This window comes from Lagenorhynchus albirostris, chromosome 15, assembly GCF_949774975.1.
Source record: "Lagenorhynchus albirostris chromosome 15, mLagAlb1.1, whole genome shotgun sequence".
Classification (NCBI taxonomy): Eukaryota; Metazoa; Chordata; class Mammalia; order Artiodactyla; family Delphinidae; genus Lagenorhynchus; species Lagenorhynchus albirostris.
The window spans coordinates 51,730,614-51,755,626 of NC_083109.1; the positions used below are offsets into that span (position 1 = coordinate 51,730,614).

General features: G+C 50.1%; 1 protein-coding gene across 10 annotated transcripts in view; it reads left to right on the top strand.

The window, feature by feature from the left end:
* Window positions 1-7,046: 7,046 nt before the first annotated feature.
* The window catches only part of FLYWCH1 (FLYWCH-type zinc finger 1), a 29,973-nt gene continuing 12,006 nt past the window's right edge, over window positions 7,047-25,013 (top strand). Inside the window, exons 1-7 of one of the 10 annotated variants that reach the window (XM_060122603.1) lie at window positions 7,047-7,255; window positions 9,407-9,521; window positions 18,779-18,880; window positions 19,663-20,097; window positions 20,361-20,822; window positions 21,853-22,296; window positions 22,470-22,733. In XM_060122603.1, coding sequence (XP_059978586.1) covers window positions 19,764-20,097; window positions 20,361-20,822; window positions 21,853-22,296; window positions 22,470-22,733 — 1,504 coding nt within the window. In that variant the 5' untranslated portion in view covers window positions 7,047-7,255; window positions 9,407-9,521; window positions 18,779-18,880; window positions 19,663-19,763. Of the gene's footprint in view, window positions 7,256-9,406; window positions 9,522-18,778; window positions 18,881-19,662; window positions 20,098-20,360; window positions 20,823-21,852; window positions 22,297-22,469; window positions 22,734-25,013 lie in introns of those variants that run through there. The other 9 variants (XM_060122606.1, XM_060122609.1, XM_060122608.1 and 6 more) reach the window with 9 other exon arrangements.

The window sequence follows — 25,013 nt, forward strand, 5'->3', positions numbered from 1 at the left end:
TTGCCAGGAGGGTGGGAAGCCACTGCCAAGCCAGGCAGGGAGCTCATACACTGGATCCGGAGGTGTTAAGCTTTTCTTATTTTTTAAATTTTGAAACATTTCAACCTCCCATAAAAGTTGAAGGAACATGCAGGCAACACCACATATCCCTCACCTAGATTCACCCTCCCTCTCCCTCCTAGTCCTGCCGCTTTCTTGCCTCATCACTTCTTGAGGACCTTAATGTCTGCTACACAGGACCTAGTGGTAAACAGGTCACAACCCCAGCCTCCCAGAGGTAGACAGGAGACACAGGACTTCCTGCTGATGAGTCCATGAAATCTGGGGCTAAGGGCTGCCCAGGAGAGGACCAGGAGCTCCTCAGCATATGACAGGTGCCTGAGGAAGCCCCGTGGAGGGAGCTGAAAGGTGAAGAGGGCGGGCTTAGGAGGAGTGAGCCCAGACGGAGTAGGACAGGAAGGCCACGAGGCAGGAATGGTTGGCAGAGGCTACTGGCCCAGGGCCTTGAGGCCACAGGTGGGTTCCAGGCTCATCACGGGTAGTAGGAGGTTGGGACGGATTTATGCAGAGGAGGAATGTGATCAGTGTCGTTTTACAAAACTCCCTTGGTGCCCTGAGGAGAACAGACTGGAGGGGGTCCCAAGTGGGAGCGGAGAGGCTGGTGAGGGCACCACCACAGCCCGGGGGAGAGCAAAGGGAGGGGAGATGGGAGATTCTAGAAGGGGACTGAGAAGGGCTCAGTGTAGGCCTCTTTTGGGGGACAGTGTTTGAGGGAAGACTGGCCTGCCCAGCCCGGGATGACAGTGCCATCCACCAGGAGGAGAATCCAAGGGGAGAAGGCAGCTGGGGGCAAGTGGCCTTCCAGTTCACACAGTTGGCATCCGGCTGGACGGGTGTGTTCCTGTTGGTCAAGAGTGGTTCCCACCAGTGTCAACGGAGCAGAAATCCCTCAGAAGTGGCAGATTGATACAAGTTCTGAGTCTCTGCACTCAGTGAGTGGGTGGGTGGGGGCATTAATTATGATGGGGATAAAAAGTAAATAGGATGACTACTGTACACTTATTTTTTAAATATCTATTTATTTGGCTGCACCGGGTCTTAGTTGCAGCACATGGGCTCCTTAGTTGTGGCATGAATGTGGGATCTAGTTCCCCAACCAGGGATAGAACCCGGGCTCCCTGCGTTGGGAGCGCAGCGTCTTATCCACTACGCCACCAGGGAAGTCCCTACACTTACTTTAAAAAAATATCTTGCATTGGTCTTTCCTTCAAGCTAAAAAACAAACAAAAAAAGGTAATTCATGGTCATGAAAATAAACAGAAAATACTGATTATGAAAAAATATTACAAAATCTACAATAATTCCACCATCTAGAGATAAGTCTATGATAAATATTTTTTATATTCAGAAAATTGGGGTGATAAAGTGCCTTTTTTTTTTTTTTTTTTTTTTTTGCCGCACTGCGTGGCTTGCGGGATTTTAGTTCTCGACCAGGGATCAAACCCCGACCCCGGCAGTGAAAGCACGGAGTCCTAACCACTGGACCACCAGGGAATTCCCTATTTTTTTCTTAATGTATTACAAATGTCTCTCCAGCGTCCATTTTACAACGTACCACTACAGGGGTGGATCATTTATCCAACCAGTCCTGATTGTTGGACGTATCCGTTGTTTCCAGGTTGGCAACAATCCTTTCAAAAGCCTTGGGTGAGATTCCTGCACACGGATTGGACACAGCCACTATCATTCCACCCGCGGCCCGTGAATACCCGGCTCTCAGGCATCCTTGCAAACATCCGGTAATATCATTAAGAAGAAAATATTTAAAAAAAGAAGAAGAAGAAGAAAATATTGATAACGCCCCCCGCTTCATCTTGTATGCACAACCTCTGCGTGCTTTTTCCTGGGGGTTGCATTTTCCTTGGTTAGCTTGGAGAGCTGGTCCAGGCACGCCCCCGTTTCCCCAGCCGCCGCCAGGCTCAGTGTGGCTGATTCTCCTGGAGGCCGGGAGGAGGCCCGCGCGGACGCCGTCAGGCCCAGCAGATTCCGGACGCCCACCCAGGCCCTTTGAGGCCCGGGCACCGGCTCTAACTTGCCTTCTGCAGGGGCCAGGGATGATTCCTCAGTGACAATCCGGCAGATGGCCGGCTATCCGAAGAACGCGGGTGAGATCCGTACTCCTCGTCATCCTCAGACACTCCAACACAAGTCGCAGCCCCTCCTCCTCCCAGTCTGATTGCCCCACAGCAAGTACCTCTTCTAAGAGCCCATGTGACTCATTGTTTATTATTATCTATTGCTTCTCCCCAACCCACCCCCCATAACGTAAGCTCAACGCCACCACGGCAGGGGTCTTTGTGGACTTGGGCTCCTAAGGTGCCCAGGGTGGAGACCTGGCAGGGGAGCGGGCGGAGAGGCGCAGGGTGCGGATGGGGTACGGCACTCGGAGCCCAGGCAGGGGCAGAGGTGCGGGGATCCAGAGCGCGCAGTCGGAGTTGGGCGGAGCGTAGGTGCGAGAGGAAGGCGCGGAGGATGAGGCAGTGGGAGGCGGAGGACTGAAAACAAGGATGGGAAAGGGGGCGGGAGAACGCGGGAAGGAGGGGATTCGACGGAGGATGCGGAGAACGTGGAAATGCGGAGCGGGCGGGGGAACCAGGGCAGGAGGGCCCCATGGGACCTGAACCTGCACCTGCCTGGAGCCCAGGGGCAGGGGGGCGGCGGGGACTTCCAGCAGCAGCTTTAGAGCGAGAGGAGGAAGGCGGAGGGGACGGGTGTCAGGGTAGTGGCGTTTTCTAGAGAGGAGCAGCGTCTTCACTCTGCCAACTGGGAGACTGGGGGCTCCGGCTGGGCAAAGGAGGGCGGGCGGAGGGAGCAGTCCGCGGGGCTGCGGAGGGTCGCGGTGAGCGGAGGGCCCGGGGCGCCCTGCAGGAGGGGAGGCGGGGGCGTCGTCGCGCCTGGGCAGGCGAGAGGCAGGGAGGGTGTCCGCTCGGAGGATGCTGGGCCGCTCCGGTCGCCACCCGCCAAGTGTCCAGGAAAGCAGTCCCCAGGCCCCGCAGCTCCCCGCGCCAGAACAATCCCGGTCCCCAACGCGCAGGGTGATCAGAGAATAAGTGTGCAGTGATTGTGCGCTGTGAGTGGGGGCTGGACCTATGGGCGAGGGCTGGATAGATGGGCAAGGGTTGGACCAGTGCAGAAAAAGATGCTTTCCCCGCACGGAATCCCCTCAAAGGGGCAGATTTTTTTTTTCTGACGTTTTATTTTGACATAATTTCACACCTACAGAAAAACTGCAAGTGTACAAAGCATGCCCATATACTTTTCACCCAGGTTCCCCAAAAGTTAGGAATGAAGCCAGCCACAGCAGCAATAGTGAAATTTAGAAACGTGTCCACAACTGCTGAGCCCGCGTGCCGCAACTACTGAAGCCCACGCTCCTAGAGCCCGTGTTCCGCAACAAGAGAAGCCACCACGATGAGAAGCCCGCACACCACAATGAAGCGTGGCCCTCACTCGCAACAACTAGAGAAAGCCCTCACGCAGCAACGAAGACCCAACGCAGCCAAAACTAAATTAATTAATTTAAAAAATGCTTAAAAATTTTTTTTCTTCAAATTGAGTTGGAGGATTCTTCTGGTTAGAAAATCTATATCAGATCATGTGATCTGAAAAACGTTTAAATGTTTCCCCTGAATTTATATGATGTATTATGATGAAAAAAATGAGATCTGGGCATCTTATAAAATACATTTGCCTGTAAAAAAAAGAAACTAGTGTCTAATAGGAAAATAACTAAACTATGTAGCCAGCCATATGTAAATACGGTTATAATATGGGGGCGGTGAGTTTTACAATATACAGTTAGGTGGAAAAAGCAGGAATACTTGAAAATAATTGCCATGGAGTGTGTTTGCAATGATGTAAAATTTAAAAGAAGATTCATTTTCAAAAAGATTGACAAGAAAGATGACAACTGGAAACTCAAGAGAACGAAACGAAAGGGAAAGAACGAAGTTGGAGAATTCACACTCTCTGATTTCAAAACTTACTGCAAACCAACAGTAATTGAGTCAATGTAGTGCTGGCACAAAATAAACACAGACCCATGGATAGAACTGAGAGTCCAGAAATAAACCCTCACATTTATGGTTAATTGTTTTTCAACAGGGGAGCCAAAATAATCACAGAGAGGAATTAACAGTCTTTTCAACAAATGGCACAACTCAGATATCCGTATGCAAAAGAATGAAATCAGAGCCCTACTTTGCCCATAAAAACAAACAAACAACTCAAAATGGGTCTAAGTCCCAAATGTAAGAACTAAACTATAAAACTTTTTAGAATACATACAGGTAAATCTTTGTGAACTTGGATTAGGCAGTGGTTTCTTAGATGTGACATCAAAAGCACAAGCAACAAAAGAAAAAACAGATAAATTGGACATCATCAAAATTAAGAACTTTTGTGCTTCAAAGGACACCATCTTAACTGGGAGCAATAAAGTGAAAAGACAACCCACAGAATGGGAGAAAGATTTTGTAAATCATATATCTGACAACGGAAGTGTATCTAGAATATAAATATAAAGAATTTTTAGGCTTAATAATAAAATGACAACTCAATTTTAAAATGGGCAAAGGATCTGAATAGACATTTCTCCAAAGAAGATAGGCAAATGTCAAATAAGCCCTTGAGAAGAGGATCAACATCATTAGCTATCAGGGAAATGCAAATCAAAACCACAATGAAAAGCCACTTCATATCCATTAGCATGGTTGTAATCAGAAAGACAGATAATAACAACTGTTGACAGGGATGTGGAGAAATTGGAACCCTCACACACTGCTGGTGGGAATGTAAAATAGAGTAGACCCTGTGGAAGACAATCTAGCAATTCCTCAAACGGTTAAACATCGACCCAGCAAATCCAATTCCAGGTGTATACCCAAAAGAATTGAAAACATCTGTCCACACAAATTTGCACATAATGTTCACAGAAGTATTAGTCATAGTAGCCAAAAAGTGGAAACAATGCAAACGTCAGTCAACAGATGAATGGATAAACAAATTGGGGTATATCCATACAGTGCAATACTATTTGACGATAAAAATAATGAAATACTACTGGCATGCTACAACATGGATGGACTCTGAAAACACTAGGCTAAGTGAAAGAAGCCACACACAAAAGATATATGATTGTATGATTCCATTTAAATGAAATGTCCAGAATATGCAAATCTATAGAGACAGAAAGATTAATAGTTGCTTAGTGTGGGAGGATGGGGGACTTGGGGGTGATCGCTAAAGGTTTCTTTTGGAGTGATGAAATTGTTCTAAAACTGAGTGTGGTGATGTCCGCATCTCTGTGAATCTATTAAAAACCATTCAATTGGTACACTTTAAATGGGTGAACTGTATGGTATGTGAATTATATCCAATAAATCTGTTACCAAAAGATACAATAATAAACCCTTTATGTGTTAGCATAACATATTTTTATGAAAATCACTATATTTTCCAAATCAAAGAAATTTTATAAGAATGGCGTTGTTCTTTTTTTTTTTTTTTTGCAAATCTCTTTAATGTAGGCCTAATGGAGGACTACAGGTTCTCATCTGTGCTTTGGCATTCAACCTGTTACACACCATGTAACCTTTGGAATATCCCACAGGGACTTCCAGGAACCCCAGACTACACTTTGAGGACCATTTGCCTACTGTAAAATTCATATTTTTCCTCTTGTAATTAATAAATGTATTGTGGGGAAATATGTACTTTGGGAATATGTAAATACTAGTTCCTTGTTAAACTTCCACCCTCCGGTCTTAGCGGCCATTGATAATTTTTGCCCGAATCAATTATTACTTACGATGGTCGCCAAAGGGTGATTTTCCGCATCCTTCCTTCTGCATTTATTAGTTGGCATTCTACTGTAAGAGCTTTCCCATCTCCCCATTTACTTACTTACATCACTATCGATCATGGCTTCTTATTTTACTCAGTTATAATCTGTTATTATCATTATTTAGTTTGAATCAAATTGACCCAGCTTTGGGGTAGGTCATTTTAAAGTTTCTGTGAAGTCCATAGGAAATTTCCTTCTGCTGGCCAACGAAAGTGACGGGCCTAATGATGCATTTAAATGACCGCTTCCGTAGTAAGTCAGAAAGAGAAAAACAAATATCGTATATTAACGCATATACGTGGAACCTAGAAAAATGGCACAGATGAAACGGTTTGCCCGGCAGAAATAGAGACATAGATGTCGAGAACAAACGTATGGACACCAAGGGGAGGAAGTGGCAGAGGGGTGGTGGAGTGGTGGTGGTGAGATGAATTGGGAGATTGGGATTGACATATATACACTAATATGTATAAAACAGATAACTAATAAGAACCTGCTGTATAAAAAATAAATAAAATAAAATAAAATTTTTAATGACCGCTTCCGGGCTTCCCTGGTGGCGCAGTGGTTGAGGGTCCGCCTGCCGATGCAGGGGACACGGGTTCGTGCCCCGGTCCGGAAAGATCCCACATGCCGCGGAGCGGCTAGGCTCGTGAGCCATGGCTGCTGAGCCTGTGCGTCCGGAGCCTATGCTCCGCAACGGGAGAGGCCACAACAGTGAGAGGCCCGCGTACCGTAAAAAAAAAAAAAAAAAAAGACCGCTTCCGCTCAGTGAGTTCAGACTCAAATCCTGGATCAGGTCTGGGGTTCTCAAGCCCCCCAAATCTCTTCTTCTCTGAGGGGCCACCGCCCCGGAGGCGACCCCCCCACCCCCGCCGTCCAAGCCTCAGGTCAGATCAAAGCTCGGTCCCCGGCTGCCGCAGCCCAATCCTGGGCTTGCCCCGCCTCTTTCTCCAGCCCTGGCCCCGCCTCCCAGCGCCGATTGGTCCGGCCGCCAGCTAGGCACCGCGCACGGAAGACCCGGAGAAGTGGGGTTTGCCCAAAGAATGGGCTCCCCGAGGCCCCGCTGCGCATGCTTGCTAGGAACCCTCTAGTGCGCTCCTAGAGGCCGGTTCCCCCGCGGGGCGGTGCGCGCTCCCTACGGCCAGCGGGGCAGCGCGCGCGGAACGGAGCTCGCTCCCGAGAGGGCAGGTGGGGGCGGGGAGTGGGCACCCGGGTTGCGGTGGCCGGAGGGGCCTGGGCCGCGAGGTCGGCGCCTGTGGCTGCGGCGGCCCGAGGCCAGAGGACCCGCCGCGGCTCGGTCTCCGGAGAGGGAGGGCCCCGCTGCCGTCGCCGCCCGGCCGGTGCCCGGTGAGGACGGGCCCCAGCGGGTCAGGGAGGGTCTCGGGTCACTCGGCGTGGCCGCGCCCCCAGCCGGGCTCTCCCGGGTGTCCCCAGGACTGCTGATGCTGCGGAGGGGGGTGTCCCCGGACTCTGCATCTCGGCGCTCAGGCCGCCTCCTTGTCCTTCACCTGCAATTCGCAGCCTCCCTTCTCCTCGTTCCTCCTCACCCCCCTCCACCCACCCGACCCCGGGACTGAGCCCTCACACCCCAAGTCAGGGAGCCCCACATGGGTTTGCCTTTCCTTTACCGTGTCCGCCCCACCCAGTACTGCCCCCGCCCTGGCATTCACCCCAGCCCCATCCAGTCTTTGTGCCTCTGGAGGTCCCAGTGACCTTGCACTTTTTGCTGTCGTTACACCTACTTCCACTCCTGCATACCTAGATTACCTGTTGGGGCTTTCAAACTTTTTTGACTCAACCTACAGTGAGAAATATATTTTACACGCCTGTAGATGCAGATTACTGAGCGATAAGTTTAAAGGGAGATTTTTACCCCAATCTCACATGACGCAGCCAGATCTACTCTACGTGGGTTCTAATTCCAACCTATCCTATCCTGTCCTGTCCTGTCCTATTCTATTCTATTCTGTTCTGTTCTTTCCATTCCAAAAGTCTGTTGCTAACCCATTAAACTGATTTCAGGACCTAAAGAGTCTGACCACAGTTTGAAGCCCTTGCTTTAATGACCAGTCTTTTACTTCCGTTACCCCTTACCTTTGGAGGATGCAGAGGTCCAATAACAGATAATCATGTGTAAACTTAAATTCCAAAGAAAGGGTATATTTTTATTATTTTGACATTAATGCTTTTCGGGGCCAAAATCATCTCCAGGACTTGGTGCGATTCAGGCAGGTTTACCTTGTTCCTCTTCCCAAAAGCTCCTAGTCAGACTCGGGGAAGAGTTCGTATGTGGAGGCTAGATTATAGAGCGTTTATAATGGAGACGGACACTACTTTTATTGGAGAGGGAAATGTTTCAGCTTTAGGAACTCAGCACTGCGTAGGGAGAATCGGAACAGCTGGATGCCGGGCAGAAAAGCCATTTAGGAGGTGGTGGGTATCAAAGCCTTGAGGTAATGTGGGGTGGGAAGGCGTGGAAGATGGTGTGACCAGGTGCCCAGAGATGTGAGGACGAATTAGGCCTGATATGGGAGGCATGGAAATAGCCACGATTGTGCTCTAGGGGCGTTGGGGGATCTGGGGCTGGGAGTACTATTAGCTGGAATCTCCCTTTCTGTGTCCTCTGCCTCTAAGTTGCTTTGGAGCAGTGGTTCTCAAGCGACATGCAGCAATGTTGGTTGTCAGGATTTGGTGGCTGCTACTGGCATCTCGCAGGCAGAGGCCAGGGATGCTGCTAAACATCCTTCATTTCACAGGACAACCCCCCACAACAAAGAATTATCTGGTGCAAAATGTCAGTGGTGCCAAGGTTGAGAAGCCCTGCTTTGGAATAGAATTATTATTTATTTATTTTTGGCTGCCTTCGGTCTTCATTGCTGCGGGCGGGCTTTCTCTAGTTGTGGTGAGCGGGGGCTACTCTTTGTTGCGGTGCGCGGGCTTCTCATTGCAGTGGCTTCTCTTGTTTTGGAGCACTGGCTGTAGGCACGCGGGTTCAGTAGTTGTGGCTTGCGCGCTCTAGGGCGCAGGCTCAGTAGTTGTGGCGCACGGGCTTAGTTGCTCCGCGGCATGTGGGATCTTCCTGGGCCAGGGCTCAAACCCTGTCCCCTGCACTGGCAGGCAGATTCCTAACCACTGCGCCACCAGGAAAGTCCCTGGAATAGAATTCTTAATCTTTAGGGAGATCACTGCCACCTTCACCTCTCCCAGGACTAATGCCTGTATGCACACTCAGAGACTTTGCACATAATGGTAGGAGGGTCCATGAGCCAATCAGTGTGCACCTCTAATTTTCATAGCTTGCTGGGGGTGGGGGGTGGGGCAGCTTTTGGAATCATCCAGGAGCTTTTTCAAACATCAGGATATTCGTTCCTCCCCCTTCCACTATTCAGAACCTCTGCTGGGCCTGGACAAAGTACTCCTTGTTCTTACATGATGATTCACAGTTTATGGAAGAATTTCACATACAGTGTCTCATTTGCCACTTTTCCTGTTTCACAGATGAAATCAGCCCAGAGAAGTGATGGGATTTGCCCCAGGTCTCCCACCCAGCAAGTCAGCGCTAACGACGGGTGTTGGTGGACAGTGATGGTGGTTCTCACTCTTGTGTATGAAGGTAATTCTGTTGATCCGCCATCAGCTGCTGAGCGAGGCTCTGCCTTTCAGGATCTTAGGGCTTGGACCCACTGGTGTCTGAGAGGCACCTAACAATTTGTAATATTGTGTGTGTCTTGGGTGTTGGGTTTATTTGAGCAGGCAGTCTGAGTATTGCACTCAGATTGCTCTGTACCTCAATTTTGGGGGAGGGGAAGCAGCATAAGAGAATGACCAACTGTAAACTGTGAGGCTCTCCTACTTTCCATTTACATCTGCCTGACTTAAAAATATTCTAGCCAACTCAATAAATCTTTACTGAGTAAAAATGGAATATTATGAAAAAACATATTAGGGCCCAAGTATTTACCTCAAAACAATGATCATCCAAAAGTTAAAAAATACATTTAAATCCACCTAGAACAAATATATAAATTTATTGCAAATAGAAGTTTCATAAAATAATGCTCATTTCTGTTACACACAATGCAGATTGGTTATTTCCTATGTAATTTTTGAAATTGCTGCCTGGAACCCAAAGATTATAAGAGCAATGACCAGGGAGATTTGAAAAGCAGAGGCTTAGACCAAAACAAAGAAAATAAAACTCTTTCATACAGATACTAAATGAACACGTGTGTAAGCTTTTACTTAACTCATCAATCAAGGAAGCAGTAAGATCTTACAACCAGTTTGCAGGAGACTCCAAAAAAGATTCTGGAAGACTGTAGATTAGGAATATTGACATGAATGTGCAAATGGAGGCAAAACCAGAGAAGTTACTTACTTATCTGTATTTATTTACATGGCAAGAAAGAGAGAACGTGTCCACAGAATAGAATTATTTTACCTTGTTCCGTTATCTGTGCAGAGCTGCAGAAGTAGCTCAAAGGCAGCAACAGGCTAGAATCGTATAACCTGAAAGGCTGTGTTCTAGACAAAACCCAGTTCTCCATTGAAGCACAAATTTTCCCTATGGCCTCATAATCTCAATGAAAGATATTTTTTGCATGAAATAAGGCTGGTCCAGTAAGATTGGGCCTGATTATTTACATAGGTGCGGCAGGCATGCTAATTCACCTCGTAGGCCATCTTGAGTTTGTTTTGCTGGAAGTCTCTGTGAGGAACCTCAGATTGGATTTCTAAAAGTCTGGTATTTGTTATCCCAAGGTACTAAAGCCATGCCCAATGAGCTTTCTCCCCCAGATTTCACCTGTACTACTTAAAATTTGGACAAATTCCACTCTTCTTGAGGTCCCCAAAATATCTTAAGGTGTCTGAAACTTGTTAAATTGTTATTAAAGGATCATTTAAAAAGATGCAATCATGACTCTCCCACCGATATAAAATAAACAAATGTTAATGATTCTGTTTAATGCATTAATGAGGGAACCTGTACAATGTGACAGATTAAACGAGGTAATGTATGTGAAACACTTCATGTGTTGCCCTGCATAAAGAAAACCTCAAATCCTTATTAAGTTGGTCACTTAGCCTCTGGCCACCTAACCTCAAGGGCATCTATTCCAGTGTTTCTCAAAGCCAAGTCCATGATCCACCAGAACCAGGGTCTCAGGGGGTACTTGTTAAAAATCCAGATTCTTGAATTTTGCTCCAGACTCACCATCAGAATTTTGGATGGGAAATCCAGGCATCTGATTTTTTTTTTTTAATATCAGAGAAAGGGTTATTGCAGGGCCAAGCAAGGAGAATGGGTGGCTTGTGCTCAAAACCCCCAAACTTCCGATGATTTTCAGGGAAAAGTTTTTATAGGCAAAATTTGGGGTGAGGCTGCAGGGTATGTGATTTTCTTCTGGTTGATTGGTGGGGAGGTAACAGGGAGGGGCTCCAGGAATCCTGTGCTCTAAGCATCTGCATTTTTACCAAGTGCCCCGAGTAATTCTTATGGAGACCAGAATTACGTATACCAATAATTGAAATAAAAGCTTCATGAAAACTGTACTTAACCTCAGTATATGGGTGCACTCTTTCTGTTCTGTTTTATTTTTCAAGCGCTACTTTTAAGCAGGTTTCTCAACCTTGACCCTGATGCTATTTTAGACCAAATCCTTCCTGGGGAGAGTGGGGGTGGGGGGCTGCCCTGGGCACTGTGGGATGTTGAGCAGCATCCTTGGCTCCCACCTACCAGATGCCAGTAGCCTGCCCCACCCCCTAGTTATGACAACCAAAAATGTCTTCTGACCTGGCCAGATGACACCTGGTGGGCAGATCACCATGACTAAGAACCACCAGTCTTAACCTACTGCGTTGATTCCTATGGGTTGGAATCCTCAAATTGAAAAGAACCATTTTAACTTATATTAAGAGTTTAGGCCCTGAAAACAGACACAGGAGTTTTGAATGCTGACTCTGTCCTTTAGTGGCCTGGCTCTCGGTCACAGGAATCTAAGAGTGAGCCTTAGTTTCCTCCTCTGTGAATGAAACAACAGCAGGCCTAATGGATGAGGGTATTTGGGAGATAAAATGGAATAAAGCATGCAAAGCCCTCGCCTAGTGCCAGGCACCTCATTGGTATTTGGTGAACATGAAATGTGTGATCACAGTCCTTCAGACTCTTGAAGCATGTGTGATCAGAAACCATCTGGGAAAACAGAAACTACCGTAAGGTTTCACTGGGAATTTCATTGCTCTCCCTGGTGGTGGAAGAGCTGAGAAGCCACATGGGAAATGGTGAGCGACCCAGGGATTAGCAGTGGTGGGATGCCACCCCCACAGCGAGGCCCGGCAGAGCAGCCAGGGTGGCAGGCGGGACCCAGCAGAGCTGGAGCAGCCACCCCAGGCAGGTCGCTTCAGGGACACCCTCCAGTCTCCCATGGTGCCTCCGGTTGGCCAGATCAGCTGGAAGCCACAGTGCTAAGCCATAACATAGCTGGTTTGTAGGGCTGATCAATGCAGCTCTGACGGCCTGACTCTCACTACCCGTATGGTCCTGGGCCACTCGCTTCAGGCCCGAGCCTCAGTTTCCCCAGAAACAGAGCGGGGATGATGGTGAAGGGAGATTGTTGGGTCCCCATACTTGAGGTACACATGATGTTATAGGATTTTTGTTCCTGGCTCAGGTGCCAGCTTGAGGACCAACCACATGGCTCTGGGTCAGAGCGTATCCCTTTTGTGTCCCCTCCTCTCCTCCCCCACCCTTCCACCCAGGAGGCCTATGGGTCATTTATTTTCTCTGTCAACTTCCATTGTGTCTGTAAGTTTGAAACTTGGGTTTTCAAAATCCTTTTATTTTGAGTTAATTTTAGACTTTTTTAAAAATTGCAAAAAAAAGTACAAAGAATTTTCCTATACTCATCACCCAGTCTCCCTGAATGTCAGCATCTTACCTAACATTGTGCAGTGAGCAAATCTGGGAAATCCACGTTGGTACAAAACCATTAACCTAAACTATTGACCGTATGCAAATTTTACCAGCTTTTCCCCTAATGTCCTTTTTCTTTTCTGAAATCCCATGTTGCATTTTGTCCTTGTGTCTCCTTAGTCTCCTCCAGTCTGTGACAGGCCCTCAGCCTTTCCTTGTCCAAGATGACCTTGACACTTTCAAAGTGTCCTGGTCAGTTTTGTAGAATGTCCCTCCATGTGGCTTGGGGTGCCACATGGGGGTGTGCGTTCTGGGCAGGAATATCACAGAGGTGATGCTGTGCCCTCCTTGGTGCATCTTATCAAGGAGGTCATGGTGTTGATGTGTTTTATTACTGGTGAAGTTGACCTTGAGCACTTAAGGCTGTGTATGCGAGATTTCTCCCCTGTCAAGTCATTATCTTTCCCTTTGTGGTTAATAAATATCTTGGGGGAAAGGTCTTTGAGGCCATGCAAGGCCCACAACACAGACTGCAAGGTACTTGATTTTCACTTGTTTTTCTGTCCCATTATCTATATTACTCTTTTTTTTTAAATTTCTTTGGATTTTATTTTATTTTAATTTTTTTGGTGGTACACGGACCTCTCACTGCTGTGGCCTCTCCTGTTGCGGAGCACAGGCTCTGGACGCGCAGGCTCAGCGGCCATGGCTCACGGGCCCAGCCGCTCCGCAGAACGTGGGATCTTCCCGGACCGCGGCATGAACCCGTGTCCCCTGCATCGGCAGGCGGACCCCCAATCACTGTGCCACCAGGGAAGCCCTGGATTTTATTTTATTATTTTATTTTATTTTTTGGCTGCACTGTGCAGCATGTGGGATCTGAGTTCCCTTACCAGGGATCAAACCCATGCCCCCCTGCATCGGAAGGGTGGAATCTTAACCATTGGACCATCAGGGAAGTCCCCTGTCTATATTACTCTTTATTTTCCTGTATGACACATCTTGCATAGGACTGGAATCCCTACTTTTCCTGAGAGTTATGGAGTTAAAGAAAAAAATTACCAAGCAAGGAGATGCAGCTTATCTTTAAAGTGTTTACTATTTTCCCACTGTAAAGTGTTCATGCACCTTGTAAACAATTTTGAGAAAACAAAAGAAATTTAAGGGAAAAAATTAATTGCTTTCCTTACTAGTTTTAACATTTTGAGATATTTCCTCCCAGTTATTTAAGGTTTTTTTAAAGTCACAAATACATACAATAAAGTTAGTCGATAAACAACAAATGTGACCAGACTTGAGACTTGAGTTGAGACAGAAGAAATGAAGTGGATTGAGGTCTAGAGGCAGTGTCATGGTCTAAGGAATATTTTGGTTTTTTTTTTTTAAACCTTAGCTTAGAAAACATAGTCTTCGCCGATATGTTAACTGGATTTTGCTTTCTACGTAATATATTTTGTAAATACAAACGTTTTCAGAAGTCTTCCTGAATTATTTGTCTGATATGGAAAAACTCCCAAATTCTAGTTTTTAAACGTTGTGATACATCTAATTCTACCAAGGATGCTTTACGTGCATTTCAAGGAGCAAGATTGCCATCTTGTGGTCATCTTTTGGTATTACTGAGGATTTAGATTTGTGTTCATGTTAGGGGCCTGCGTTAGGTAATGCTTTGGTCCTTCACAAGGGCTCCATCTGGTCTGCAGGTGCGGGCTTCCCACTCTAAAGAGGAATAAAATAGCAAACATGTTGAACACATGTGTGTGCAACAGAAAATTACGTGTATATTAAAGGCACTAATACAAGAATGGAAACAGCTGTGCATTTGAGTGGCAGGCTCGTGGGTGATTTATGAGTGTCAGTTCTCAACATTTTAAAATGTTTTCTATGTAGTTTTTACAATATGATCTTAGCACCTTACAAAATATCTCAGTATATAGTCCATGCCACCCCTCTCCTTTGGTGAGGAAACCAGGCCCAGGAGTGAGAAGCCTGTTTCTGATGGAGAAAACTGTTTTTTATCCAAGTGACCCTGGGGACATGAGTCATACCTATGAGGATTTTTTGTTTGTTTGTTTGTTTGAGATCTTAGTTCCCTGATCAGGGATTGAGCCTGGACCCTGGCAGTGAAAGCACCAAGTCTTTTAACCACTGGACCACCGGGGGATTCCCTATAAGGTATTTTTGGGATTTTTTTTTTGCGGTACGCGGGCCTCTCACTGCTGTCGCCTCTCCTGTTGCGGAGCACAGGCTCTGGACGCGCAGGCTCAGCGGCCATGGCTCACGGGCCCAGCCACTCCGCGACATGTGGGATCTTCCCGGACCAGGGCACGAACCCGTGTCCCCTGCATCGGCAGGCGGACTCTCAACCACTGCGCCACCAGGGAAGCCCTTATAAGGTTTTTTTTAAACAACCTTATTAAGATATGATTCACATAGCATACAATTCCCCCAACTAAAGTGTATAATTCAATGTTTTATTGTATTCACAGCCAATTTTATAACATTTTCATTACCCCAAGAAGAAACTCCACTCGCCTTAGTATCACTCCCTAATCTCCTCCTCCCTCCCCTCCAGCCCCTGACAACCACTAATCTACTTTCTGTCCCTATGGATTTGCCTCTACTGGACATCTCACTTAAATGGAATTATACCACATGCTGACTTTAGTGTCTGGCACCTTTCACCGAGCCGCACTGTCTTCAAGGTTCATCCACATGGTAACATGTATCAGAACTTCATTCATTTTTATGGCTGAATAAATTCCACTGCATGGATAGACCACATACAGGCCAGAGCAGGTATTTCAGAGGGAAACACGGATTATGGATTGACCCAGCAGGTGCTGATCCTGCACGGTGGCCCAACAGGAGAGTGGTGTCTGCAGAGTTGGGGGGCAGCTGCCAGGCGGCCTGGGTGAGAAGGAAGGGGTATGGACTGTTCCTGCAAAGTCTAACTGTTGAGGGAAGGAGAGAGTCTTGTGAGGTTTTGTTTTAGGATATAGGAGACCTAAGAAGATTAGGACCTGAGAACTCTAAATGCAAAGACCCAGAGGAGGCAGAGAGGTTTGGAGACCAGAGAGAGCAGGATATGAATGATGGAGAAAGGGCCCCCGGGGGGTGGAGTGCCAAGGGAACTGGACGGGACACTTCATTTACCAAATCAGGATAAAAATTGTATGCTGTCTTTATCCAGGCAGTGATGATGAGTCATTAGAGCTTAGGCAGCATCCATCCTCAGTGGATAAATTGTGAAAGAGAGAGAAATTGTAAAATTCAGAATCATGGAGGGATAACTTTAGTTAATCAGAAATCTGCATTGTATGGAGAACCTCATTCACCAGTATGGTAGGTGGAGCATTACTATGTATGGTTTGTTATAGTTGGGTTTTCTTGGGTTTTTTTGTTTTTGTTTTTTTGCGTGTCTGTTAAAATATACCTTACAAAAATGTACTAGTTTGATCATTTTTTAAAAAAAATTTTGGAGTATAGTTCCTTTACAATATTGTGTTAGTTTCTACTGTACAGCAAAGTGAATCAACTATACGTATACATATATCCCCTCTTCTTTGGATTTCCTTTCCATTTAGGTCACCACAGAGCACTGAGTAGAGTTCCCTGAGCTATACAGTAGGTGCTCATTAGTTATCTATTTTATACATAGTATCAATAGTGTATATATGTCAATCCCAATCCCCCAATTCATCCCAACCCCCACTTTAATCATTTTTAAGTGTACAGTTCAGTGGCATTAAATACATTTGCACTGTTGTGCAACCATCACCACCATCCATCTCCAGATCTTTTTCATCTTCCCAAACTGAAACACTCCCCACTAAACACTAACTCCCCATTTCCACTCCCCCCAGCCCCTGGCAACTACCATTTGACTTTCTGTTTCTATGAATTTGACTACTCTAGGTACAACATATACGTGGAATCATACAGCATTTGTCCTTTTATGTCTGGCTTATTTCATGTTACAGACTTTTTAAATAAGTAATTCTCATTTGCTATCCTTTATACTTAATATTTTTATTCCTTTCACTGGGTTACCAGCCCTTTAAATGTGATAATCTGAGGGATTTAAAATTTGTGTAGCATGGCCCCTAGAGTTCAAGCGTTCAAAAGCACTTTGATATTGGATATTTCACAACCATTAGTATTAATTCATCTGTCAAAAAGCCAAAACTGACTAGGTTCAGTCACTTGCCAAGAATATCAGTTACTGCTGCATAACAAATGAGCCCTGATCTTATTGGCTTAAAATAACAGTAGTTTATTATTGATCAGGGTTCCATGGGGTGCCTGGGCTTGTTTCCCCAGGCTCCTTCTTGTGGCTACACAGAGCTAGAGGGTCTGCTGGACTGGACACTGGAAATGGCCTCCCTCCATGCCTGGCAGTGCCTCCATCCCTTGCATGTGGCCCTTCATACAGCTTCCTTCTCTGGCAGTCTCAGGGCCCCTGTCCATGAGGGTGAGGGCGTCCAAACCCCCACAGCGAGCTTCTGCCACTCTCTATTGGCTACGGCAAGTGACCAATGTGGGCTGGAGACCAGTCCAGATTCAAGACCACATGGCAAAGGGGCCTGCATACCTTATGGGAGGATCTGTGGTCATTAAACAGTCTACACTTTAAGGCCCTTTAATGGTTGAGAATGGGAACCGTCAATCGAATCGAAATTCAAGCCCACTGGCAAGGAGCCAAGCCTATCCACAGTCTGTAGTCAGCCACAGTTCAAGGTCTTTTGTTGCGCTGGAACTTGTTGCATATCCTTTGAGGTACAGAGATTTTAGTTGAGAGAATTACACTGACTCGGGGTACACATGACTCTGGGTACAGTTTCACGGGAATGTGGGTGTTCTCTGTCATGCCAACCCCCAGTGGCCTGAAGGAGGCCGGGCTTCGGCATCTGATCGCTTGAGACTGAGGCCATTGGTGTGTCGGGGTCCCTGCAGCCTCAACTCCTGTCCCTCTGCACGGCGGGGACCAACCGCATGGTCCTGTAGGAACATGCATGCTGGGTGGACAGTGACCGCAACGTTTTGGGGGCTTGAGTTGTCTGAAAGGCCTGTGGAAGGGAGGGCCAGTTTCTCTGCGCCCTCTCGCCCCGTTGAGGAGAGGACGCCCGGTGGAGACCAAGTTCATTCGCCCGGCAACCCGGAGCGCGCAAGCCCCGGAGGCGGGCTGCCGGCGGAGGGACGTGGGCAGAGACCAATCAGCGAGCGGGGGCGGGGGGCGTGGCTTCCCGCGTAACCCTTTCCCGCCCGAGCGGCTCTGCACGCGGAGGCGCCGGCGCTGTCTTGCTGCGGCCGGTCCCCATGTACCCGCAAGTCCCCAGTACCACTACATCGCCCTGTGGGGCGGGATGGGCAGAGCGGGGAGGACTGCACAGGAGGAGCAGGGGTTGGCTTGTCCGGGGGCCGGAGGAGGATGACGCTGGAGGACAGACCTGGCCGGGTACTCCCAGTCCTGTGTCCCGTTACCTGTTATCCGGATTTCCTAGAGTCTCGCCCCTCAGGACAGGGCTTTGGTGCTGCCCGGGGCTGGGCGTGCAGGCGGTTTGGGAGAGGTTGTAGGGGACACGGCGCCCCCTGCACCTTCGGCCTTGGCTCCGTCTCCACGGGGACCCAGGAGCCCCGCGCTTGGGCTGACAGGCCTTGGGGAACTGAATGTGGGCCCCAGACCAGGAAATGGCGGAGCAGGAATGGGGGACCCAGGTATTAGAACCGTAGAGCTTGGGATGGGGATGACAGCTCACAGGTGGGGAAGCTGAAACGTGCTGGGAGGCCCCATCCTGTTTCTGGGCTAGTACTGATAGATGGGAAAGACCCTGACATGCACCCACCACCCAGTCCCCCAGGAAGACAAAACGGCCACTTATGCCCCCACACTGATGCCCCAGGGTCCTGGTCTCCAGGCCAGCCCTGCCTGTCATCCATCCTTTCTGCTTCTCCAGACCAGAAGCCAAGGAGCCCTCAGTGACCACGGATTCTCTGGACACCTCCACAGCCCTGTCCCCTCTCAGCTGAGGCAGAGCCAGCACCAGCTCAGACACAAGGTCGCTGCCCTCGTGGGGTCCTAGTGTCCCCTAGCACTGGGTGCCCCGGGGCCTCTTGCCTGGGATGGGGGATGGATCTAGTTGTGAATCCAGAGAGTCCCTCCTCCCAGGGCCAGGCTCCTCCTTTGGGGTCTGCAGAGTGCCAGCAGGGGCCCAGCCCATGCTCCCAGTGACACAGTGTCAGGGTGAAAGGCACCAGGCATTCTGGGAGGGTTGGTGACCTGAACTCATGTCCCCAAAGTGCTTTTCCCCAACGCCTGGTGCTCAGGAAGACCGGTTCCTGTTATCCTGGATGAGGTACCCCAGGTGCTGTACGGGCGGGCTCTGGACCCACCTTGACTGGACTCCCAGCTCTGCCTTCATGGCTGCATGCCTCAGTGTCCTCATCTGTAACCTGGGTCAATGAGAAAGATCAACTTTCATAACATGGGGCTGAAGATTAAATGGAAACACCTGTGGAAGCACTTCACCGTGTGCTCAGCACCTGTGGGCCTGGATTCCTAGTAACTCACAGCTGTCAGCACCTTGGTCACCCCAGTAGCCCCTTGAGAGCCCTGTTTTGGGCACATTTTGTAGATGGGAAAGTGAGGTTTGGCTGGGAGAGGTGACGGACCCAAGGCTACCAAGAGAGCAGAAGCACCAGCCCAGGGTTCTCTGGCTCCATTCAGGTCCTTTCCTGGGGGCACCGAGGCAGCCCCATCTGCCCCAACCTCCAGCCCAGATTCTTCCTGAACCCAGGTCCAAGGGCACCTCCACTGATGGGATTTTGCCTCCTGCCTTAGGACGGAGCCCTTGAACTGCTGGGTTCCTTCCAGGGAGGTGGAGGAGAAATCCATCTGCTGGGGCCTGAGCGTGGCCTGGGGGCCAGGCCATCGGTCCCAGAATGCCCCTGCCCGAGCCCAGTGAGCAGGAGGGCGAGAGCGTGAAGGCCGGCCAGGAGCCCTCCCCTGAGTCCCCTGAGCCGGGCACAGATGTCATCCCTGCAGCCCCCACGAAGCCCACGGAGTTCTCCGAACTGGTCCTACTGACAGCCTCCACTGAGAATGGGGATGGAGTGGACTCCCAGCCCAAAGCAGTGCACTGTGTCCTGTCCTTGGAGATGTCTGGCCCTGACACCCTGGCTGGGACCCCCCAGATCCTGCCAGTAGAGGAACAGCAGGGGGCAGTCCAACCAAGCCCCCAGGCCCAGGAACTGAAACACAGCAAGCCAGACACAGGTGAGTTCCGGGCCAGCTGCCCCTGTCTGGCCACTTTTGTGGCCCTGCATGCTCAGACTTGGGCTTCGCATACTCCCCTTTCCAGTGAGGTGACCTTAGCCATCTCTTCCCTGCTCTGAGCAGGGCCTCCTGGACCTTGACCCAGGCTGGTGTGATGATCGCAGGACGTCATCCAAGGGCACCCCAATCCCTGTGTTCCCATCTGTGCCCCTGGCTCAAGCCTTGCTCTGTGTCAGCTGACCTGGCCCTCCCCTTGCCTTCAGCAGCCCCCCAGCCCCTGGAGTTCCTGAGGACCCCATTTGGGGGCCGCCTGCTGGTGCTGGAGTCCTTCCTGTACAAGCAGGAGAAGGCTGTGGGGGACAAGGTATACTGGAAGTGCCGCGAGCACACCGAGCTGGGCTGCCGGGGCCGGGCCATCACCCGTGGCCTAAGGGCCACGGTGATGCGGGGCCACTGCCACCCGCCCGATGAGGAGGGCCTGGAGGCCCGGCGCCAGAGACAGAAGCTGCCCAGCCCAGCCCTGCCCGAAGGCTTGGGGGATCCCCAGGGCCCCGGCGGCCGAGTGGAGGAGCCCCTGGAGGGGGTGGGCCCGTGGCTGTGCCCCGAGGAGCCGGAGCCGGCCCCGGGGCCAGTGCTGAGCAAGCCAGCTCCCGAGGAGGATGAGGGGCTCCGAGCCCTGTCGCTGCTGAGCTTGCCTCCCAAGAAACGCCCGACGCTGGGGACCGGTGAGTGCCCCCCCACCCCGGCTCTACTCTCAGGCAGGTGGGAACCACAGCCCTTTCCTCTGCCCAAAGATAAATGTGGGTCCCACGTGGCTTCATAATGTGCTCAAAGTCAAAACGATTTTTAAAATATAAATGTGTCCAAGTAATCATTAAGCCCAAGGGGTAGAACTAATGCTCGTGAGCCAGGCAGCCTAGGTCCTTCTGGAGCTTCCTGATGCAAAAACCTGAGGTTTATGGACCCCACGTGATTCTGGTAACCTTTGAAGTTTGGGAAGATCGGCCTGGTGGGAGGCTTGAGCCTTGTGCCCCAGGTTCAAGATCCAGCTCTGCCTCATGTAGCTGGGCAGCCTTGTTGAAGCACTGCAGGTCAGGAGGTCGCTCCTAAGATGTGTGATAGCCTCGCCATTAGGGGATCTGGTGCTGCAGTGCCAGCCCTGGTCCAGTGTGTGTTGTCACTGAGTAACTGGTAGATGGAGTCTTTGCAGAGGTTCTTATTCTTTGTTTGTTGGGTTTTGTTTTGTTCTTTGTGGCAGTTTTTATTACCAGTAACTGGGAGGTGGGCTTGGTCCCATAGGCTGGGTGCCTCCAGACCTGGAGAGGATTGAAGGATTTAGGGATTTAAGGCGGCTGCTGTGCTGGGTGCCGGGGGCTGGGTGAGAAGGACTTGTCTTTCACTGTGTATCTTTTGGTCCCATTTCATTTTATGGCGTGTGCATGTGTTATTCGATAATTAGATACAATTTTCAAACAAACCCTAAGAAAAAGTATGGCCGGGAGTGACTGAGCAGGCAGGGTGTGGCATCGGAGGCAGCTTGACCCTCTCCAGTGTGTGACCTGGGACGTGGTGCTTGACCACCCAGAGCCGTGGCCTCCTCACCGGCCACCAGGAGAGGAGCCACACAGCCTCCTTGGGGCACTGGGTGGGCAATCAGTGGGGATGCATCCAGGGCCCTGACCTGCACGGTAAACTAAAGGAGCAGAGCTCTGCCAGCCTGCACCTGCCCAGCCCCCTCTCCACTTCCTCCTCCAGGAGGGCCCCCGCCCCTGGAGTTCCTGAGAACCTGCTACGGGGGCAGCTTCCTGGTGCACGAGTCCTTCCTCTACAAGCGGGAGAAGGCTGTGGGGGACAAGGTGTACTGGACGTGCCGGGACCACACGCTGCATGGCTGCCGCAGCCGGGCCATCACACAGGGCCAGCGGGTGACTATCATGCGTGGCCACTGCCACCCGCCTGACGTGGAGGGTCTGGAGGCCCGGCGGCAGCAGGAGAAGGCCATGGAGTTGCTGCGGGCCAGGCCGGGCGGCCCCGGGGGCCAAGTGGACAAGGTGCTCCAAGGCGTGGACAGCCTGTTCTACCGCAGGGGGCCGGGCCCCCTGACTCTCACCAGGCCCCGGCCCAGAAAGCGGTCAAAGGCCAAAGATCAGGACCTCCTGGCCCAGCCGCAAGGCGAGGAGGACCAGGACGAGGACCTGGGTGAGTCCACACCCGCTGGCCTGGCACTCTGCCTGCACTCCAGTCTTGCTCCCCGAGGTCCCAGGAGGTGGGAGGGGGGCGATGCCAGGCCTGGCCCAGCCCCAGGCCCTGCTCCGGCTCACACCCCAGCTTCCAACCTCCCTCCCCTGACCCCCTCTCCCATTTCTCCCCAGGAGGCCCTGAGTTCCTGAGGACCCCTCTGGGGGGCAGCTTCCTGGTGTACGAGTCCTTCCTCTACAGGCGGGAGAAGGCGGCCGGGGAGAAGGTGTACTGGACGTGCCGGGACCAGGCCCGCATGCGCTGCCGCAGCCGAGCCATCACCCAAGGCAAGCGGGTGACAGTGATGCGAGGCCACTGCCACCCGCCCGACCTGGGGGGCTTGGAGGCCCTGCGGCAGCGAGAGAAACGCCCTGGCACGGCTCAGCGAGGGAGCTCTGGTAGGCCAGACCGGGGAGTGGCCTCGGGGGACAGTCAGAAGACCCAGACTGCCCACCCCGTTCCCTCTTGACCTCCAGCAAGCATCCTCCCCGTCCTTACTGGGGACCCTCTGGAAGGTTACAGCTCCCTCCTGTCTCATCTCCCTACCCCCACACCCCCTCCTGGTCCACCTCACCTTATCCCCAAGTCGATTAGGTGACTTGGGGCATCACCCTTTCTCTTGGGCAGTGGGCCTTACTCTCCTGCTCAGACCAGCCCAGAATCTCTGCAGCACTTGATCAACCCAGGCTCCCTTTCCTCCTTCTCATCCTTTCTTTTTTCTTAAGAATGTATAGGATTCATAGAGAAAGCTAATTGCACAAGCTGGTTTCTCATTTTTCCAGTGTGGGTGGCTGACACCGTGCCCAGTAATAAGCACGTCCTACAGATGTGGCTTAAGGGCTGAAGGTGACCCGTTCCTGTCATTGACTTCTGTTCTCCTCCAGCTGTTCTGCCTGATCATCTACCATCGTCCCTCTGGGCTCTATGACGAGGGTCACAGCCCCCCTCCTCCCACCTTTGTCGGCCCCACAGTGCTTATGTTTGACTCTCGTGGCCACAATAACGTGCATATTCCGGCTCATCTTGCTAAGAGCAGCCTAGGCCCAGCCTTCTCTGCTCCCTGCTCTCCCTCGGGGGTTCCCAGTCCCATACTTTTCTGAGTCATCTGAGTCGCCTTTAGAGCCTTTTTGGCCCTAAAATTCTCTCAAACTCGAGATCTCTGATTTTTTTTTTTTTCTGACTCTTTTTATCCCATTTCCTTATAACTTCTATGTACCTAGGGATGATCTAGCCTCGCCCCGTCCTTACCCCCAAATCCCACCCCAAATAACCACTCAGCCATGGTTCCTTTTTTTGTTTTCTTCCTTCCTTCCTTCCTTGCTTCCTTTTTTAATTTTTTGGCTGTGCAGAACGGCATGCAGGACCTTAGTTCCCCAACCAGGGATTGAACCTATGCCCCCTGCAGTGGAAGCGCTGAGCCTTAACCACTGGACCACCAGGGAAGTCCCCTTTCCGTTGTTCCTTAGGGCATCTGCTGCCCTCTTCCCTAAAGCGTGCTTCCTTCCATTGCTGTCAACTGTTTTTTTATTTCCTATTGACTTCCGACCAGAGACGGCAAGGACCCAGCAGTTACCCACTGCCCCCTCCTCTCGAGGCAGCTGTTGCACTTTTTTTATTTAATAAATTTATTATTTATTTATTTATTTTTGCCTGCTTTGGGTCTTTGTTGCTGTGTGCAGGCATTCTCTAGTTGTGGCGAGCAGGGGCTACTCTTCATGGCGGTGTGTGGTCTTCTCATTGTGGTGGCTTCTCTTGTTGTGGAGCACGGGCTCTAGGCACGCAGGCTTCAGTAGTTGTGGAACGTGGGCTCAGTAGTTGTGGCTCGCAGCTCTAGAGCACAGGCTCAGTAGTTGTGGCTCGCGGGCTTAGTTGCTCCGCGGCATGTGTGATCTTCCCGGACCAGGGCTCGAACCTTGTCCCCTGCACTGGCAGGCGGATTCTTAACCACTGCGCCACCAGGGAAGCCCCACTGTTGCACTTTTGTTCTATAAATCTGTCCACGGCTGAGTGGGAACACACTGCAGTGGAGGTGTGGCTGTTTGTGGCTCCTTTTCCATGGTTGTCTGGTGTTTGTGCTCAAATGACTGCATCTTTCCAAGGTGCATACAGGGGGTCTTTGCTTGAAGGTATAGGGTCATGTCTCCATCCCGGTGGTACCTGGCTCTGCTGGGGGCACTTGGGGCCTTTTCAGGCCGGAAACCATGTCCTTCACTTGTAAAAATTTTCTCATGTTCAATGGCTTTCGAGTCCCCATTTTTCTGACATTTCCTTGATTTTGCTTTCCAGTCCTTCTATTTAATTTTTAACTTTCACTCTTGTATTTGAACTCCTTTGCATTCCATCCTCTGAGGAGTGCAGCGGCCCTGCCATCCAGCCTCTGGCAGTGGCCTTGTTTTCTCCAACTACCTTTTCTGTATGAGTTTCTTTAGTCTCTGCCATTCAGGGTGAAGCTTCTCTCTTTTTTTTTTTTTTTTTTGTCAACTGGTGAAATTTTCCAGCCAGGTACATGCCATTCAATTTTCTGTCGATCACACAGTTGTATAAAGCAGCAAAACTAAAGGGGGAATGATTGTTGTATACACTTTAAATTGCTTTGCATGGTCTCATTTGTGATGCTTGGTGTAAGAGTCTTGACTTTTTCATCATGTAAGATGGTATGAGAACCTTTGACCCACGTG